We start from the raw sequence: 19590 nt of genomic DNA, 5'->3' as shown, positions 1-19590 counted from the left end.
CTTGTCGGGGACGAGGATTATATGGTGCCTGAAAATTCGGCCAGAGTTGACGGGAACCTTGTGGAATCGGTGCCCGCCATTGTTGGTGATTGGGAGGCTTAGCATAAGCCTGAGCATTAAACACTGTGTATTGTTGCAGGGGAACTGAGTATCGGGGACCTTGATGCGGATAATAATATTGAGGAAAATTGGATTGTCCTTGTTGGAGTTGCACGTAAGAAGGAGCTATTCCTCTTTGAACTTCCCCGAACCCAGATGCCATCATGGATCCTTCCTCCTTCTTTTTCCGATTTCCGAAATTGCCTGACCCGCTTTGAATTGCTTGTGTGGTTGCCTTAAGGGCTGCCTGACTCACAATTTTGCCTAACTTCATGCCATTCTCAACTATTTCACCAATCTTAATCGCCTCAGCAAAAGGTTTACCGATGGCGGCCAACATATAATGGAGGTAATCAGGATCCTGAGCTTGGAGAAAATAGTCAATCATTTCTGCCTCTTTCATTGGTGGTTTGACCCTAGCAGCCTGCTCTCTCCACTTGATTGCATATTCTTCTCTGAAGCTTTCTGTTGGTTTCTTCTTTATGTTGACGAGAGAGGAGTGGTCTGGCACTATATCAATATTGTACTGAAACTGTTGGACAAAATCTTGAGCCATGTCATTCCAAGCGTGCCAGTGAGAGATGTCTTGATCTATGAACCACTCTGAAGCAATTCCTGTCAAACTTTCCCCAAAATAAGCCATGAGCAATTCTTCTTTGCCTCCCGCTCCCCTTAATTGGTTACAATACCTCTTCAAATGGGCAACGGGATCACCATGCCCATCATACTTGTCAAACTTGGGGGTCTTGAAGCCGGGTGGAAAATGAACATGGGGAAACATGCATAGATCGTTAAACGAAACACTCTTGTGGCCCCCCAAACCCTGTATGTTTCTCATGGTTTGTTCCAAGCTCTTCATTTTTCTGGTCATTTCCTCTTGTTCCATATTCTTTTCGGGCTTTTCGATCTCAATTGGGAACACGTTATGAGGAGTGTGCTTGTATGAATCTGGAACCTTTAAAGTCAGTTCTGGAGAGTAATGTTGGGCATCATGAGCATCCAGCTGTGGATCATTATTGGACTTTTGAGCAAGAGCCGGTTGAGGGACAGTGAAAGTATGGACAATGGGTATAGTAGGTGGGTCATTTCTGAGAGGTGCGATTGGAGGACGTGGAATGGAGGTACTGGGGATAGTGGGAAGGTTAATGCTCGGACTGAATCCAGGTTGGTACAATGGGTTACTTGTTATAGAGATAGGCACTTGAGTGGCAACTGACACATTATGAAGATTATCCGAAGCCCCTATGGGTAGTGAGGGCGGTGCTTGTCCATTCACCCAGGCTTGGTACATCTCTGCCAATTGTTGCTTCAACACTCTTACTTCTTCAACCAGTCCTGAACCTTGTTCAACCAATTGTCCATGGACATCATCATTATCTGACTCATTCTCACTGTTGTTTGCCATTCTAGTTTTTCCTTTTGATCTCGTGTTGTAAGGGTGAGTCGCCAGTTTAAACCACAAACCAACCACCTCTGTTTTACTTTATCTTTAAAATGACAAACAACAAACGTGTTAGAGTTAGGCATTTTGCAGATATTAATCACACATTATATGTCATGCACCTAATGCCATTTTCATTTCTACAATGATCTTGGAAGGCTTTATGTTTCATCCCGGCTTATTGATTTATTGGTTTATTTTTATCTTGAATTTAACATTTTTTTTTGATTAATTATGGTTATGATCACATCCGATGAGGATTGCCTACGTATCATGACGCCGCATGAATCAGACCATTACGTAGTTCAGGGGAAAACAATAATAGTAGTGTTTTTTTTTTTTTTTTACAAAACAAAATAATACAATAATAGAACGGACATTACATTGAAAATGACTTACCAAATTCTGACAAGACTAAAAGACATCAATTTTAAAGATTCAACAATGACTCAAACTAAAACATAACTACTACATGAAAAGTTCTAACAACTACGACTATAATTCAACTCCACAATCTTCTTACTTTCAAACACTGGAACATCTGCTCATGGTGGGGCTTGCCCTGGTTGACCCCCTAATGTACGGTACATGATGTTTGGCATATTTCGATATGTGTTGATGTTACTTTGCCCATGTTTTAACCACTTCTTGATGTTATTTAATCTTTAAAACACCCAACATGGTGTAATTATTGGTTTGATGACTAATTAAGTTATGTGTGACGATTTAAGGTGTTCGGAGTGCAAAATATGAAGAAAAGGTGGTGTAGCCAGAGGAAGAAGGGTTGGATGCGTTGCATCCAACCTAGGAAAACATAATCCTGCATGTAACCTTAGCAGTGAAGTTGGGCCATCGCGTCCGCCATCGCGTGCGAAACTGGGAAGTAGAAGAGAAGGCTGGATGCGTCGCGTCCACCATCGCGTGCAAAGCTGAGAAATAGAGGACAAGGTGGATGCGTCGCATCCACCTTCGCAGAAGAAAAATTGAAATGGAGGACAAGGTGGATGCGTCGCATCCACCTTAGCATCAATCCCTGAAGCCGAATTGGACTAGGAATAGGAGAGCTTTGGCCCACGACTTTTGTACGCAATATATAAGCTAAAAACGCCTCTTTTAGGTTATCTAACATATTGGGAAGAGGGAAAAAGCCAGGAAAAAGCTGTGGAGGCCGGAATTCATCAAGTTCCATCTTTCTCCCACCAAACTTAGTAATTTTTATGTTTCTTTATATGATTTGTTGTTTGGCTACCATGTCTATGTGGAGCTAAACTTCACGTTCTAGGGTTGTGGTTCTTTCATGACTATTGTTATTCGGATATTGATTTTGACTTCTTGATTTATCATATTAGTTTATTTATTCAATCTTGCACTTAATTATTTAATTGATTGATCACCAATTGAATATTATCTACGAATCTAGAATTGAACTCGAAAGTGGGAATTCTATATTGCATATAGGATTGAGTAGGGCAAGTTTTTGAACTCGGGCATCGGGGAACGGATTCGTAGTTAGGATAGACATATACCTAATTGCCTTGCTTGGTTGATTTACAGGAATTATAAATGCGTTCTTGTTGATTCTAACTCCATAGACATATAGGCGTTAGGTTAGCTTGAATAGGCGAGTAAGAACTCGACAGATTCTTATGAGCATTAACCCTGTCAACCAATAAGCTAGATAAATTAGTCGGTCAATTCAATTGAAGAATACAATAGGATTGTTAGATAGCCCATAACCCTAGATCGTTTTCATTACATTGAGATCCTTAAAATCTGCTCTTTCTCTGTTCAAAGTCTATTATTTATATTTTTCTTGTTTAATTAGTTAGAATAAAATATTTTTAGATTTAATTCTTGTTTAGATAATTAAGATAGGCTAATTTAGTTAATAGTTAATCATAAGTCCTCGTGGGTTCGACATCCGACTTTTAGTCACTTTATTACTTGACGACCGCGTATACTTGCGTGAGTGTGTTTGGTCGCAACAAGTTTTTGGCGCCGTTGCCGGGGACTTAGAAATTTGCTATTTTTCTAGATTAGACATTTTTTTATCTATTCATGTTTTTTTATTATTTTATTTTAGTTAGTATTTTTTATTTATTTTAGCATGGCATCTTGGAATAAAAATTGTTCGAATGATGGTTATTCTTATTTTGATGATCCTTGTCCATATTGTGGAGGACCCCACTGGTGGAAAAATTGTCAGAATGTTCCCAGGAGCGAGTTGTGCGCACAATCTCAATCCTTTGAGTGGAATATTTGTAATATGTGTGGTGGTCAAGATGGCCATTGGGATGGTTGTCCTAATTTTGTTCATCCTTCTCTGAGCCCTTATTATGATCTTTCTAATGATATTTCTGAGTTTGATAGGGGCAATGAAGTGCAGGATATGGAGCCTGATGCATATATTAGGGATATTCTGAGGCAAGTAGCAGAGCAACAGGATGAACTCAAAAAAGATATGAAAAGAATGAGGGCAGCAATCACAAGAATGAAGGCCAATATGAAAGAATTGAATGAAGAGAGCGAGTACCAGCAAGAGAAAATTTTTGAAAAAGAGGAGATTTTGAGCCAAACTTGGCTGGCAGAACAGGCTGAAAAGTTAGAAATATATGAAGCTCAACATGAGGAACTTACTGATGAGATGAGACACTTTATAGAGGGAAGATCTAAACTGGGACAAGGGATCTATAAATTTGTCACTACTATTCACGACTTGCAAGATAAATTAAATGCAAAGGTTGTTGCGTCTATCGCCCAACAAAATAGTAATGAGTTGTCAGAAGCTGAAAAGGAGCTTATACGCCAAATTGAGGAGCTAAAAGTGGAGAGCCAATCATTCGAGCATATTTCTGTTGATGATGCCCATGTTGAGAAAAGTACACTAGAGCCATGCGAGGTAGCAGATAATGTTATATTTGAAGACTCTAATGTGTGCACATATGAGGATATAAATAGTAATACAATTCTAAAGTTGGGGCGTGTTGGTCCTCATTCTAAACATTTTTCGACATTGTATTTGGATGATGACATGGAAATCGAGTCATCTAAGCCTTTGGAGGAGTCAATGGAAGAGGAACATGATGCCTATATTTTTGAATTTGTCATGCCAAAAAGCAAAAAATACATTCCTCATCTAAAGGCCGAGAAGTGTAGAGTGAAAAATTTATTACTTGGCCTGGTTATCTTTGTAGCCCCACCACTGGAGCATAGCCGCAAACTGGATGCCATGTTAGGGGCTCAATTCATAAGTTCGAGGTGGAGGCAAAAAGTGGTTCACGTCGTGCCGCTACGTTAAATCAGGCGCTTGTTGGGAGGCAACCCAGCGTTACTGCTTTCTTTTATTTTTGTTTACTTTTTATTTTATTTTATTTTTATTATTTTGTAGTATTTATTTTTGTTTTGTAGGATTATGAGCATAGGAAGCAAAGCCATTAGAAGAGTGCAAAAGCGAGCTAGATGGTGAGGACTAAGTGTGGGGTGCCCACACAAAGGACGATGCTTGGGGAAGTCTGAGTACCTCGTGAGCCGCTATTGCTTCGGCCTTTGGCCTACCAGGGAGTCTCGTTTACCCTCTTATTATTTATAATGTGCATTGAGGACATTGCAAAATTTTAAGTGTGGGGTGAGGAGATCATTTGGATAAGTTTCTGTGCTATTTTAGCTTAGTTGTAGTACTCATTCTTAAGTGTAGTAGCTTTTGTGAAGGAAAAAAAAATGAAAAATTGGACTTTTCCCGACGATTGATCTCCTAGACAGTTTTCTTGAGGGATTAAAGTCCAAAACAAAAATCCAAAATATATCTTTTAGCTTTCTTTAGGAAGTAATAATCCCCTGTGGTTTTTCTTTGTGCCTCGGTTCTTTTCCATGGGATGTAGTTTGAACCGGGTAGTTTTTTTCTTTCCGAGTAGATTAGGAATTTAGGGAATAAAAGGAGCAAGAATGATGAACCTAGGCGCCCTTGACTTGTTTGATAGTAACATATTTATACTTTCGCATGTGTAGTATCTTCTGTATGATTTGAAATTATTGATGATGCCTTGTTAAAATGGATAGCATGTTTTGTGGCGCCTATTTCTCATTTTCTTGACTTGTGTTCACTTTGCGCTTAATGCTTAATATCTCGTGGCTCCGTGAATACTTGCATTACTTGAGAGTTGGAATGTAACCATCCTTAATGAGCCATGTGCCAGGAGGGTGAGGTTTTTGTGTAGTCCATGTATTGTACTTGTGTCTAGAACTTGCCCGGTATGTGAGTTGAAGCGAAATTTTAGGTGATGCTCGGTTTGAAAAATGATTTTAGGCTTTCTTTGATCTTTTTGAGCTTATTGCTTATCACAAATAGAATCTATCCCTAGTTAACCCTTTTGAGCCTGTAGACCTTTTATTTGGTACCCACATTACAAGCCTATACCCTTTTTATTCTTAATTGAACATTGTTTTGATCCTTTTACCTCTTAAAGCACTTTAATTGTAGATGAGCGCTAAAAGAAGTAAGAAGGGACTAAGTGTGGGGTGACTTTTGAGTGGAACCAATGAAAGAAAAAAGGGTGCACTTATTTTGTAAAATAATACGCCACTAGAAAAAAAAAAGAAAAAAAAAAGAAAGAAAAATATAGAGGAATAAATTGTTGTCTTATTCTTGCTAGTGGGTATGAATTAAAGTAGTGCTTAAAGAAAAAGGGACTGTTTTGGGGGTGATATTGTTTGTGAAATTGAAGTGGGGTTGAAGAAAAAAAATGCTTAAAGTAATTTTGTGATGTATTAAAGTGCTTAGGAGGGTGAGTCACTATTCCTTAAATATATCCTACCCGTCCCTTAGCCCACATTACAACCATGAAAAAGTCCTAATTGATTTTAGATCGAGCGAGCTTACATTAGTAGAGATTTACATTAAGGGCAAGCCTATGGTACTAATTTCATGCATGTGACTTCTTTGTGAGAGTGAGCGATTTTCTTTGATATATGTGAGTCATTAAAATATATTTGATCATGAGATTCGAATGTGTGGATTGAACTCGCTCTCTTGTTCTTGTTGTGAGGGCACATGGTTTCACGAGGGATAGGTAACGTTATTAGACTTCTCTATGATGTTGGGTGTTCAAGCCATGAGTACATAGTGACATTGAGTCGGTTTTTGAGGTTAGGGTTGTTGTGAGCATGTTGTCTTTGTTCGAATATGTTTAAAGAAGGGCATAAGTAAAGGGAAGGGTATGTGATGCGTAGTCTAGAGCCTAATTGTTGCAAATAACCATGGTCATAGATGTAGTGTGCTTTGAATGATAAGAGCTTAATTTTGTTTCGTCTACTATATGATGGTTTGTTCGAGGACGAACAAAGGTTTAAGTGTGGGGTAGTGATGTTTGGCATATTTCGATATGTGTTGATGTTACTTTGCCCATGTTTTAACCACTTCTTGATGTTATTTAATCTTTAAAACACCCAACATGGTGTAATTATTGGTTTGATGACTAATTAAGTTATGTGTGACGATTTAAGGTGTTCGGAGTGCAAAATATGAAGAAAAGGTGGTGTAGCCAGAGGAAGAAGGGTTGGATGCGTCGCATCCAACCTAGGAAAACATCATCCTGCATGCAACCTTAGCAGTGAAGTTGGGCCATCGCGTCCGCCATCGCGTGCGAAACTGGGAAGTAGAAGAGAAGGCTGGATGCGTCGCGTCCACCATCGCGTGCAAAGCTGAGAAATAGAGGACAAGGTGGATGCGTCGCATCCACCTTCGCAGAAGAAAAATTGAAATGGAGGACAAGGTGGATGCGTCGCATCCACCTTAGCATCAATCCCTGAAGCCGAATTGGACTAGGAATAGGAGAGCTTTGGCCCACGACTTTTGTACGCAATATATAAGCTAAAAACGCCTCTTTTAGGTTATCTAACATATTGGGAAGAGGGAAAAAGCCAGGAAAAAGCTGTGGAGGCCGGAATTCATCAAGTTCCATCTTTCTCCCACCAAACTTAGTAATTTTTATGTTTCTTTATATGATTTGTTGTTTGGCTACCATGTCTATGTGGAGCTAAACTTCACGTTCTAGGGTTGTGGTTCTTTCATGACTATTGTTATTCGGATATTGATTTTGACTTCTTGATTTATCATATTAGTTTATTTATTCAATCTTGCACTTAATTATTTAATTGATTGATCACCAATTGAATATTATCTACGAATCTAGAATTGAACTCGAAAGTGGGAATTCTATATTGCATATAGGATTGAGTAGGGCAAGTTCTTGAACTCGGGCATCGGGGAACGGATTCGTAGTTAGGATAGACATATACCTAATTGCCTTGCTTGGTTGATTTACAGGAATTATAAATGCGTTCTTGTTGATTCTAACTCCATAGACATATAGGCGTTAGGTTAGCTTGAATAGGCGAGTAAGAACTCGACAGATTCTTATGAGCATTAACCCTGTCAACCAATAAGCTAGATAAATTAGTCGGTCAATTCAATTGAAGAATACAATAGGATTATTAGATAGCCCATAACCCTAGATCGTTTTCATTACATTGAGATCCTTAAAATCTGCTCTTTCTCTGTTCAAAGTCTATTATTTATATTTTTCTTGTTTAATTAGTTAGAATAAAATATTTTTAGATTTAATTCTTGTTTAGATAATTAAGATAGGCTAATTTAGTTAATAGTTAATCATAAGTCCTCGTGGGTTCGACATCCGACTTTTAGTCACTTTATTACTTGACGACCGCGTATACTTGCGTGAGTGTGTTTGGTCGCAACAAGTTTTTGGCGCCGTTGCCGGGGACTTAGAAATTAGCTACGTGACTAAGTTAAGCTTTTATTAGATACATCCCTTGGCAGTTCACATAACTTTGAGCGGTATAAACAGCCAAATTATGAACTTGCTCTTTGAAGTACTGGAAATTCTGGTCTCGATCTTGTAACTGCTGCTGGCGAGTGGTGGCTATCTCCCTTATGTGGCCCTCACGATCTAAGGCTGACTCCAACTGAGCCCGAAGTCTAGCCTGCTCGAGTCTCGCCTGAGCCATCTCCCTATCAAAATCTGCATGCTGGTATTCTCTATTGTACCTTCTCATTTCTTCCAACTGTGCATGGAGCTGAGCTTCTGAACGTACCCAATGGGCCTTCTCTCTCTCGAATTGAGCCCTCTCTTCTTCAAATTTTGTTACTTGGTGATCCTTACTTGATTCAGCCTTCTCATTTAGCTGTACGATCTTTTCCTTGGCTTTGTCCAATGCCTTTTCAGTCTTTGCCAAGAGGGAATCATAATCTTGCACCTTTTCCATCAGATTGGCAATGGTTCTCTGGTCTTTCCAACTTCTCACTGGCACTTCAGAGGCTTTCTTCATCTGTTGAAGTTGAGCACGAAGGTCTTCATTTTTGTGAATCAGACTATTCTTTTCCCCTTCGGCTTCTTGTTCTTGCAAGTCTTTCTCAAAATTGAGGTTTCTCAGCCTTTCTTCTAAGGCATGAATAGTTGTTTTGTATCCCTTTTCCCGTTCACCCCAGGCCAACCATTCTTGGAATTTATCATCAAATGCTTGAACATACGGCCTTTTTGTGGGCCTTTTAGGCTCTGGCACATCATCCACGTGAGACCTCTTCCCAAACCATATAGCATAACCCGGATCTACCTCACCTCTCGCGGGATCTGGCACCTGAGTATCATCTTTCAAGTAGTGACAAACATTCCAAATTTGCTGGATTAAAGCTTCGGGGAGTGGGGCTTCGGGGTGTAACTCAATCACTTGCACACTCAAATCTTCATCTTTAGGTACTACTTGGTACCTTCCTAGCTGTCTTAGAACTCTGTGTGGCACATACGGCTGGACACTTCTCAAACCCAACAACAGCAAATAACTTTTTAGGGCCGACATGTGTATCACCTCTCTTATCGGGAGCCATCCCAAAGTCCACTCAATTTGACTTGCATTTAAAGATCTTAGGTGGGATATCCAGGCTTCCACCCCTTCTGGAGAGTTGTAATCTTTTACTCTTTCTTCGTAACTCTCAATGAAATTGTCCTTGCTCGGACCATAGCTCATGAACTTGGGGTGATGTCGGAGATGCTCAATCAACCACATTTGTAACAAAATATTGCACCCTTCGAAGAATTTTGCCCCGGACTTGCACAAAGTCAACGCCCGATAAATGTCTGATAGAATGATCGGGGCAAGAGTGTGATGTTCTTTGGTAGTGAGGACCTGTACAACCCTGGCTATGCAGGTATCAATTGTCCGCTTCTCATTTGGGAAGACCATAATTCCCAAAAACGCCATTATGAAGGCGAAGCAACGATGAATCTGCCATGTGTCTTTGTTCTGCTTGTTGTTAAGGCCCTTTTCATGCATTTCAAACCCATTTGGCTGCCCGAACCTAGAGTACAAGAAGTAGAAAGAACAACACCCTTCGTCTACGTTGGTCTTTCTAATTTGCTTACTGATGTTCAGAAGATCGAAGAATCGGTGTACAGAAAGAGCCCTTGGGAATATGAGCTCCTGGTTTCTCAAATCCCTGCCAAACCCAGAATATCCAGCTATCTCTTCTAAAGTGGGAGTTAGCTTAAAATCGGATAAGCGAAAGACATTATGAACGGGGTCCCAAAAAGTCACTAGTGCCTCAATCAAATCGTCCCGTGGTTTAATTTTCATAATATCTGTAAGGGCTCCCAAGTGCTTGGTGACCCATTTCTGACCATCTTCTCCTAAATCATACCACCACATCTGAAGCTGAAGTGGAGCCTCGTCTACAACTGTGAATGGTGTGTTCTGGACAGTGCTCATTTTGTACCTGTGGGTGGTTAAGGTTAGGGTTGACACTAGTCTCAAGAGACAGAACCAATGCACTCCTTTTGCAAAACAATTTTTTTTTGTAAATAACTCAATTTTAAGAAAAATCAACGAGAAGGGGGGCTATTTTTGTAATTGTGACCAAAGAAAGGGTGGTTATTTTCGCAACTATGGCCGCTTCTTACTTTCAAGGATAGCTTTAGGGCCGGGGAAGGGCATTATGGTAAAAGTGATGCCTAATTGACAGACACGTCCGTTCTTGCGAGAACAGCCCTTCAACAATTTTGAAGATGTTCTAAGGCTATTCCGACAGGAACGATTTGGGATTAACCGAAGTTGGGTCTGCTTATTTGTTTTTTGATAAAAAAAACACTAGACACATTTCTTTCTCTTTTTTTAGTTATTTTATAAAAATGGGGCCGAACCCTATGAAGGTTGCCTACGTATCTCACATCCGGTGAGAATCAGACCCGCGTAGTTCATAGAAATTTCAGGAATAGGATGACACTTTATTTTTTTTCTTTTTTTTCTTTTTTTTTGGGGGTTAAATACTGAATTTTTCGAAAATCGGGTAAATTTTCTCCCTCATATTTTCTTCTTTCTGGTTTTCCCTCAATATTTTTATATTTTTATTTTATTTTAGAAACCGGTCAACATGCACAAGCCAAATCAAACATAATGCACAAGTAGCACATAAGATGCATCAGGATGGTCTTGTAATTTCGGGTACACCTGTCCTAGACGGACCCAACCCCTGTGTTGAGTCCCCAAAGTCAAATGCACATGATGCAAACAAACGTTCCTACTAGGGATCCGGCATGAGGCTATGTTATTCTAGGTTTAAATCATAAGGCTAGTGTTTTAGACCTGGCTTACCCAAGCAGACAGCTCGAGCCGAGGTGGGGGTAATGTACCGGGAGCACGAAAGTCTACCCGGCCTAGTTACTGACCCAGCCTCGTTCTAATTGGTATGACTTCTAACAGAAAAGTGGGCCACGCGCACGTGTACATCATAAATTCAGAAGACTCAGAAGGGAGGCGTAAGAAGACAATTTAATACAGTTCAAATAGTATCAAAGCGGTAAATAAGCAACAATTAGCACATTAGGCCCACAAATATCATATAATCAATAAAGGCAAGTATAAATCACATTACAAGCTCAAATTCTGAACCCTGAACCAAAAATTCTAGGTTCTTTTCCCCAGCAGAGTCGCTAGAGCTGTCACACCTCCTTTTCCCCTAGGGATAGGGAAGAAGAGAGTTTTTCTAATTTAAGTAACATTATTCGAAATAGGATTATTTATTTAATCAGAGTCGCCACTTGGAATAATTTATGGTGTCCCAAGCCACCAGTTTATTTTTAAATCCCAAATCAAGGAAGTTTTGACTCCGAATTATGGTCCGCGAATACAGAAGACCGGGTAAGGAATTCTGTTAACCCGGGGGAAGGTATGAGGCACTCCCGGATTTTGTAATTTTAGCACGGTCGCTTTTAATAATTATACTTGGCATAACCAATTCTGGATATTTTATGTTCTAGGGAACTTTGTGCACTTTCATCTTAAACCGCTTTTAATTTCTTGATTATTTGTAATTATGGAATTATCTTGAAACGAATCACGCGTACGTGTATTCATTTTGTTTGGTGTGTTATGAATCATGTCACGCGTACGTGTATACAATTAATAACACTTTATTATTTTTAAGATTGTTCTGTCAAAGTTGCGCGAATGCATACTTTGCCTTTAATTTTGGGAATCATAATTATGTCACGCGAACATATACATAATTATGATGATTCAATTAATTAAGAGTGCGCCTAAAGCATTCTAGCACATTAAACGCATGTAAAGCTCTTCTAGCTATTTTAAGAGTTATTTTTTTTTTCTAAACTAATTTGAGATTTATTGTAAATCCGAAATTATGGAATGAATATTATTATGGAGGAAATGTGTGATTTAACTATAAGGATTTACAGGTTATCAACACTTATAAAACCAATTATATCATAATTTGTCCTAACAATTAAAACTTGCTGCCAGCCAAATGTCGTGGGTAACTTGAACTTTCGAGGCCTGAATTATCCAATTCAACTAAGTGATTAATGGCCTTATAATGATGAAAAATCCAATAAGTATCTACATCCCCGTCAAGTTCATACTTAACTATAAAGAAAATTCAGCAAGTAAAGATACAAATATAGCTCAAACATTCACGTTTAAAGTAAATACATTTAACGCTACACAAACAGAATGTTAATGAAAGAAATATTTGCCCAAAATGCATGATATGTCCTCTTGTGATTATTACTAGGCTACCTTAGCAAGAACTAGAAGAGTAAAATATAATTAAATTCAAAAAAAAACCTACTCAATATTAGAAAAAATCAGATTAACGGACCTTCATTTTAGGTCCAAGCTAAACCTCATATGGTCCTACTCTCTTCATATCTATCCATTATACATCAAAAGATTTATTTTACTAATAAAAGAGTAAAATCACGGATACGGTATTACACAAATTAATTTTATGACTTATATTCCTAGTTAAACTAAGTAAGACAGTGAATTCAAAAGATCTTTAAAGTTATACATATAGAGAAATGTTATCTACTCAAATTTCAAAGATCTAAACTAAAGAAATGACTAAACTTAATAGCTGATACTTTGTTTTAAATTAAGGATAAACATCAACGAGAAAGACATGAAAGAAACTTTAATCCTAACACAAAGAAGACAGAGAATCAGTTAAACTAAAATAAACTAAAATTATACTTTCATTCACACATAGTTATGAAGAGTAAATAACCCAAGCATTCAAAAACTAAAACTAATTGAAGAAACAGACCTTTAGGCGAAAATTTGCTTGAAAATTAATCCAGCAAAACACAAAACTCAGCTACAGTAGAAACGATACTGGAACTTCAACAGAGAACCACAACCGGAACTTCAAAACTCAACCAAATTGTTCTTTTGAATCTTGCCTTGGTTACTACCCTTTTTTTTTCCAGATTTCTCCTCCTCATTAAATAATGTGTGTAAGGGTTATTTTATAGAGTCTATGTAAGACAGTGTCTGTGAGAAAGTGATCGTGTCCGTTACTTGCAGGGACTCTGTTTTTTGGGTTCTTCCAAATAAAGAGTGCAAGTGTGTGCTCTATCATGTGAGGAAGTTGGGGTGTGGGATGGATATGTGGGGGGAATACGTGAGAGAGTGGGTAATCGGGATGGGAGGAGGGAATCGTGGGGGTTAGTTGTGGATAGGAGACGTGAGAGAGAGGGAAGTTTAAAAACGTGCAAATGAGCTTCTTCTTTTTTTTTAATTTAAAAGATAATAAATCAGAGATTTTTTTTTGTTTTTTTTTTAATTTTAAAATGATAAATTAAATTATAAAGATAAGAAGATTAACCAACATTTTTTATAATATAGGAAAACTAAATATTTACACGTACTTTAAATGATACTAAGAAAATTCTATAGCTTACTTATTACAATTCTAATTAAAAGAAAACATATATATATATATATATATATATATATGAATATTTTTGTATTTTTTTTTAATTCTTTTTTCAAATAAAACCTATTAAGAGTAAAATAAAAGTTTAAAATATCAAAATTAGACCTAAAAGAAATATTTACACTAAATAGTATAGAATTTGGGTGTGGTCAAAAATTAGGTATTCACGCTATCAATCTCTTGATTTTATCCCAAATTCTTGTTAGCCAAGTTTTCCTAGACTAAGTCTCTCTTTCCGAAGAAGAGACCAAGTCAATTAGGCATGAGATAATGTTTGCAACCATTAAATCTTCAACTAAAAGTAAGAACTAGGCTAGATAATCAACACCCAACCATAAACAAGCAATAAATCAAACACCCATTATGTTTACACACTAGGGTTGGGTCATAACCCTAGTTAGAAACCTAGCTACTCATAATGGGTATAGAAGAAAATAAAGAAGAAAAGATGATAAAACTCATATTGCAAGATTAAATGATAAAAATCCAATGTTAAATCACCAAAGTAAACTAAAGTTTCTTAAAGAGGCAAGTAAAAACGGCTACAAGACTTTCAATCTTCCAAACTTAACCTAATTTCATGAAAGTAGTCTATTTATACAAAGCTGGAATTTTCGGATCAAATTGCCCTTCGGAGGTTCTGTGGCCGCACAATTATATGTGCGGTCTGCATTTCTCTTCAAATCTTGACAGGAGTTGACTATGCGGCTGAACAATTCTGTATTGTGGCCGCATCTCTCATGTTCTGCGGTCCGCACAATTCTGGGTGCGGCCGCACTGGGCTCTTCTGCGGACCGCACATTTCCTGAGTGCGGTCGCATAGCTGTTTCTGCGGCCGCACAATTATTGTGCGGTCCGCTTTTCTTCTTGAACTTGAAATGAAACTCTATGAACTTTGGATCTTACGTAGCTTCTGCGGCCGCACAATAATTGTGCGGTCCGCACTTTGCACTGTGGCTCTGTTGATTTTCCTTCACATTCTGCGGCCGCTGATTAAAATCTGCGGTCTGCACTTGAGCTTCTGTGCCTGATTTTTGTCCTTGTTCAGATCACTCCTTCTTGAGTTGGATTTCATCTTAGTAGCTCATTTTCTAATACTCCTGTAGGTAAGCATATTTCATCAGTTTTCGGGAATACAATTATACACCTTTGGACTAAAACGAAAGCTAAAAGGAGCTAATAAGTAGTCAAAATTCCCACTTATCAACTCCCCCAAACTTAAGTTTTTGCTTGTCCTCAAGCAAATAAGGTAATTCCCACCTCCACAAGATAAGAGTTATTCCAGCTAATCTAAGGTGAATCAAACACACATCAATTGGGACCAACAATTACCCACAACACTTATGAATTATCAACAAGGCAATGATTTGATGTTTTAAGCACAAATAGTTCTAATGTGATACTAGAGCATCAAGAGTTGACTTTACTCATCAAGGAAGTTCTCTCTTTCATGTAGGTCATTGTGAATCCCAAACTCCTCCTCCTGTATTCTCCGTTAGCATATCTCACTTAAGAATGTAGCACTCACTTTAAGGATTAGTGAAAAGTTCGCTCATCTCGCTCAAAAGAATGTCACAAGTACGGCTCTAAGTACCATATGCTTGCCCCTTATGTAAATCACCACTAATGTAAGTTCACTCGGCTTGAAATCACATAGGACATTTTCGGAATATAATGAAGGCTTTTGGACTAAGATAGGAAATGTTGGAATAGAATGTGTTCATCTTTCCTTAAGCACTCCATTTTCTCTTTTTGGCTCATGCTTTGCCGACTCTTTGAGTCATTTTCTTTTTCCTTAGGTGAACTAGAGAGACCTAACATCAGTATTTCTTGGTCATGATATTCGTTTTCTCCTTCTTTGTTTTCTCCATGCTTTGCATTTTTGCTTTTCTTTGAATCCCTTCAACTCTTCAACTTATTCCTTTGCCTTTTCTTTTCTTCATTTATTTTCTATTTTTGTACCTTGATACCACTTTCAAATTTCTTGTCTCTCCCCCAAAATTATATTTTAGCCAATTGTTTCTCAAGAGTGTTAAGGAAAGCTCGGGTGCCAAGAGAGGATCACTACGAAACGGGTAAAGGCTTGTAACATATTTATCAAATGAGAAAGGTTTTAGGTTCAAAAGGGTTAACTAGGGATAACAGCATTGGTTGGCCATGGAAAATTTCAAAACGGGTCAAAGAGAGCCTACAATCACTTCCCAAGCCAAGCAAAACGTAGAATTTCGCCTAGAAACACATTCGGGGCAAGTTCTAGACCATTCGCATGGGTACTTGGACTTGCAACAAAACATCTCACCTCTCACATAGCTGGATTGTTCAAGAGGATAGAGTCGAGGGACCACAACAACCATATTCGAGATTGAAAATCACTAATGGTTCAACTAAACCACTCTATGATTGCTTAAGTCAATACAAGAGTCAAAAAGCCACTAACTAGAGCTATTTCTTTCCAAGAGTTTGTTTTTAATCATAAGCATGTAGTTAAGTGTGTTGGTACCAAGTGAAGCATGCTTGACTCTTCTAGTTCGACCCAATTAGGTCCTCTTATTCATTATTACTACTGTTATTACCTAAATATCAAAAACGGACTCAATCCCTTACGAAGGTTGTCACGCCATCCATCGTTGGGAAGAGTCACCCGGTTCACACAAAAATCACCTTTGGAAAGAATCGTGGCATTAAGAAAACCAAAGGTTTATTGATCACTTAAAAATGAAAAGAAACTACTAAATTAAAAAGAAGCTATTAAAGTAAATAAGAAGCTATTAGACTAAACATTGACTACTGATAAACATTGACTACTGATAAAACAAAGTAAAGAAGCTATGAAGTAAATTGCTGAAAGCATAAATGAATATACAAACTGAGAAAGGTAAAGAGAATATATACATCAATAGAGAGAGAAGAATATGTACATAATGAAAGTAAAAATAAAAAGAGAATGTTATCAGTTATTACAGGCCAATGTCAAATGTCAAATCAAAATAGACTCCACCCCCTGAATAAAAATAAACATTGTCCTCAATGCTTAACAAAATAAAAACAAGGAAGGGAAAGAGTAGAGAGGACTCCCTATGTGGTCTCCGTGTCCATAGTAGCATCACCTATCTCAGGCTCCTCCAACTGAATCTCATCATCCTCTGCTCGGAGAGTAGCTGGGTTGGTGAACATCTGTAGCAGCGCCTCAGTAGTGTTGGCAGCGAGGTCTGGCTCCTCAGACTAGCCAACTGGTGCCGCTGGTGCTGATGGTGCTGATAGGTCTACTGGTATTGCTGGAGCTTTCTCCATCAGTAAGTCAAATGGAAGGTCTCCAACGGCTGCTATCTTGGTCACCTCTCGTCTTAACCTGTCAACTGATTTCCTCAAAGCCTGAGATTTCCTCATCTTCTTCACCTGCTTCCCAAGCTCCTCAATTGCTCCCCCATGTGCCACCAAGGTGTCCATGATGGTCTTCTGATTCTCCAATATTTTCTTCAAAGTTTCCTCCACTGATGGAGGAATCTGGGGTGCTGGGGTAGAAGTCTGAACTGCAACAACACTGGATAGGTCAAACAACTTTGCAGTAGCTGTCTGCATCCAGTTGTTGAGACTCGCCAGTGTCTGGGAGACTCGCAGCGCAAAGAGTGGATAAGTATAGGAGGAAGACACTGATACTGATGGCCCTGAAGATGGAGGTGGAGGTATGGAGGCTGTATCGGTGGAAGGCCCGGCTGCTGTGGAAGGCATGGCTACTATAGAAGGCATGGCAGCTGAATCTGCAACTACCACCGATGACTCATCAGATTAGTCTACGATAGTAGTCGACTTACCCTTGTTCTTCGGATTCCTTGGGTCCTTCAGAGAGTACCAGGAGAAGGGATGCTAAGCCCTAATCTTCGTATCAAAGCTCTTAGGCTCCACCCCCGCATCCGTGAGATACTCCGTGATAGTGTTGGGATATGGATAGGAGCTTTCACCCTGCCTGACAACCAGAGACATGTTGGCCGACACGATGGCACCCACATTGATTGGGTACCCGACCATGATGGAAGCAACTAGGACTGCCCGAGGGATTAGGAGATTGTTTTCATTCCGGCTTAGATCTATGCGACTGCACACAAATGTTTGCCACCCTTTTGCTTCAAAGTTGAGAGTGTTCCGCTGAATGGGAACCCCTGCTATGATCCATGGTGGTGGTGATCCCGGAGCTGCCAGAAGCTCAGCTAGCCACGGGCGAGCTGCATCGCCCATGGACAGCTTTTCCAAGTATTACACTGGCTCCACATCCTCCAACCTTAGGTATGCGTTCAGGGTGGTTTGGTCAAACCTCACTTTTAAGTTCCTCACTTTCGTCACTTTGGTCCCCTTCTTGATGTGTGCCACATTGACATAAAATTCCCGGACCAAGTGCTCTTTGGCATCTACTACACTTTGAGTAAACTGTGTCCACCCTTTTCTCTCCCGAAACTATTTTGCCACATTTGGATTGTACCTATCCAAGTCTTTCAACAGAAACTGATGCTCAAGTGTGAGCGATCTCTGAGGCCACCACTCTCGGAACCTGTTGAATGCAGTCAGGCTCACAAACCTATCTTCCCAAACTTCCTTCTTCTTCGACATCTCGAGGCCAGCAACTATGATATCACCCCCTCGACCGTCATCCGGAATATCATCATCATCATCAACTGTGACTGGTGCGGCGGGGGAATGAGTAGATAAAGGCTCCAAAACCTGACTGTTCCCTTCCGACCCCTCAGAAGTACTCTCAGAAGAGGTAGGCTCATCTCTCAGTTGGTATCTATCATGGGGAAGCTGTGGTTGTGATTGCACAGTAGTCTCCCTTTGCACTGAATCGCCCTCCGATGCTTCCCTAGACCTGGCATATAAACTTAATTCGGAGGGCTCCGGCTGTCTAACTCGGCCTATTGTTGCCTTCTTACTGATCACTTTTTGGAGGGCGAGGGGTAAGGTGCTTTTGCCTCTGCCTCTGGAAGGTTCACCCCTCCCCTTGGATGTATCACCTCGTCCCCGTGATCTAACCATTGTCTGCAATACATATCAACATATCTACTGATTTGCGGACCGCACAATTCCTTGTGCGACCGCATAATTCAAAAATTCATCAGGCAAATTCTTAGGATTTCTAATTCACGCACAATTTAGATATGGTAGTAGCAATTTAGACATGATACATAGTTTACCCATCCCCCAATTAGCAAATAGGAATTTACCCACACAAATTTAAGCTCACATGATGATGAATTTGACATTAGGCCTAAAAATAACTAAACTAATTATGAACAAAATTAAGAAAATTGAAAATTTTAAAGATGAATTGAACATCCCAGTAATGTAGTGATGCTAAGGAAGAATCAAAGATGATGAAATGAGTATTAGATGCGTGAATCAGTTGAGTGCACTGTGTTTGCCTTTGTGCTAATTGTTCAGAGTTCGTAAAGTCTCAACAGTATTTAGAAGGCTACTATTTATACTTGACCGGTTAGGGCAAGAGTTCAAGAGATGAGTGTGGCCGCACAATTTTGTGTGTGGTCCGCACTCCTTTACCTGTTACACATTACTCGTTTGATGATCTGCAGTCCGCACATTTTTGAGTGCGGCCGCAGAATTTTGTGCGGACCGCACATTTCCTTGTGCGGCCGTACTTTGGCCATTTCTCTGACAAGCACAACTTTAGAGAGTTTGCAATTTTTGATCTCTAGTTGTGCGTCCGCAACAAGAATTGTGCGCTGTAGATCCCTTTCTG

The 19590-nt window shown here is 39.3% G+C and overlaps 1 protein-coding gene and 1 pseudogene across 1 annotated transcript; one reads left to right on the top strand and one right to left on the bottom strand.

The window, feature by feature from the left end:
• The window catches only part of LOC142173527 (hydroxyisourate hydrolase-like), a 64901-nt pseudogene that overhangs the window by 18077 nt on the left and 27234 nt on the right, over positions 1 to 19590 (top strand).
• Positions 1578 to 10365, bottom strand: LOC107778885 (uncharacterized). The gene is made up of 3 exons (XM_075238551.1): positions 8867 to 10365; positions 8417 to 8812; positions 1578 to 1586 (listed from the first exon to the last, which is right to left on the bottom strand). Exons 1-3 carry the CDS (start codon positions 10316 to 10318, stop codon positions 1578 to 1580), a joined length of 1857 nt encoding a protein of 618 aa, XP_075094652.1. The 5' UTR covers positions 10319 to 10365.

Source organism: Nicotiana tabacum, chromosome 19 (genome assembly GCF_000715075.1).
Source record: "Nicotiana tabacum cultivar K326 chromosome 19, ASM71507v2, whole genome shotgun sequence".
In the NCBI taxonomy this organism is placed as follows: Eukaryota; Viridiplantae; Streptophyta; class Magnoliopsida; order Solanales; family Solanaceae; genus Nicotiana; species Nicotiana tabacum.
The sequence above is the reverse complement of the archived record's forward strand: the minus strand, read 5'-3'. Positions and strand labels throughout refer to the sequence as shown.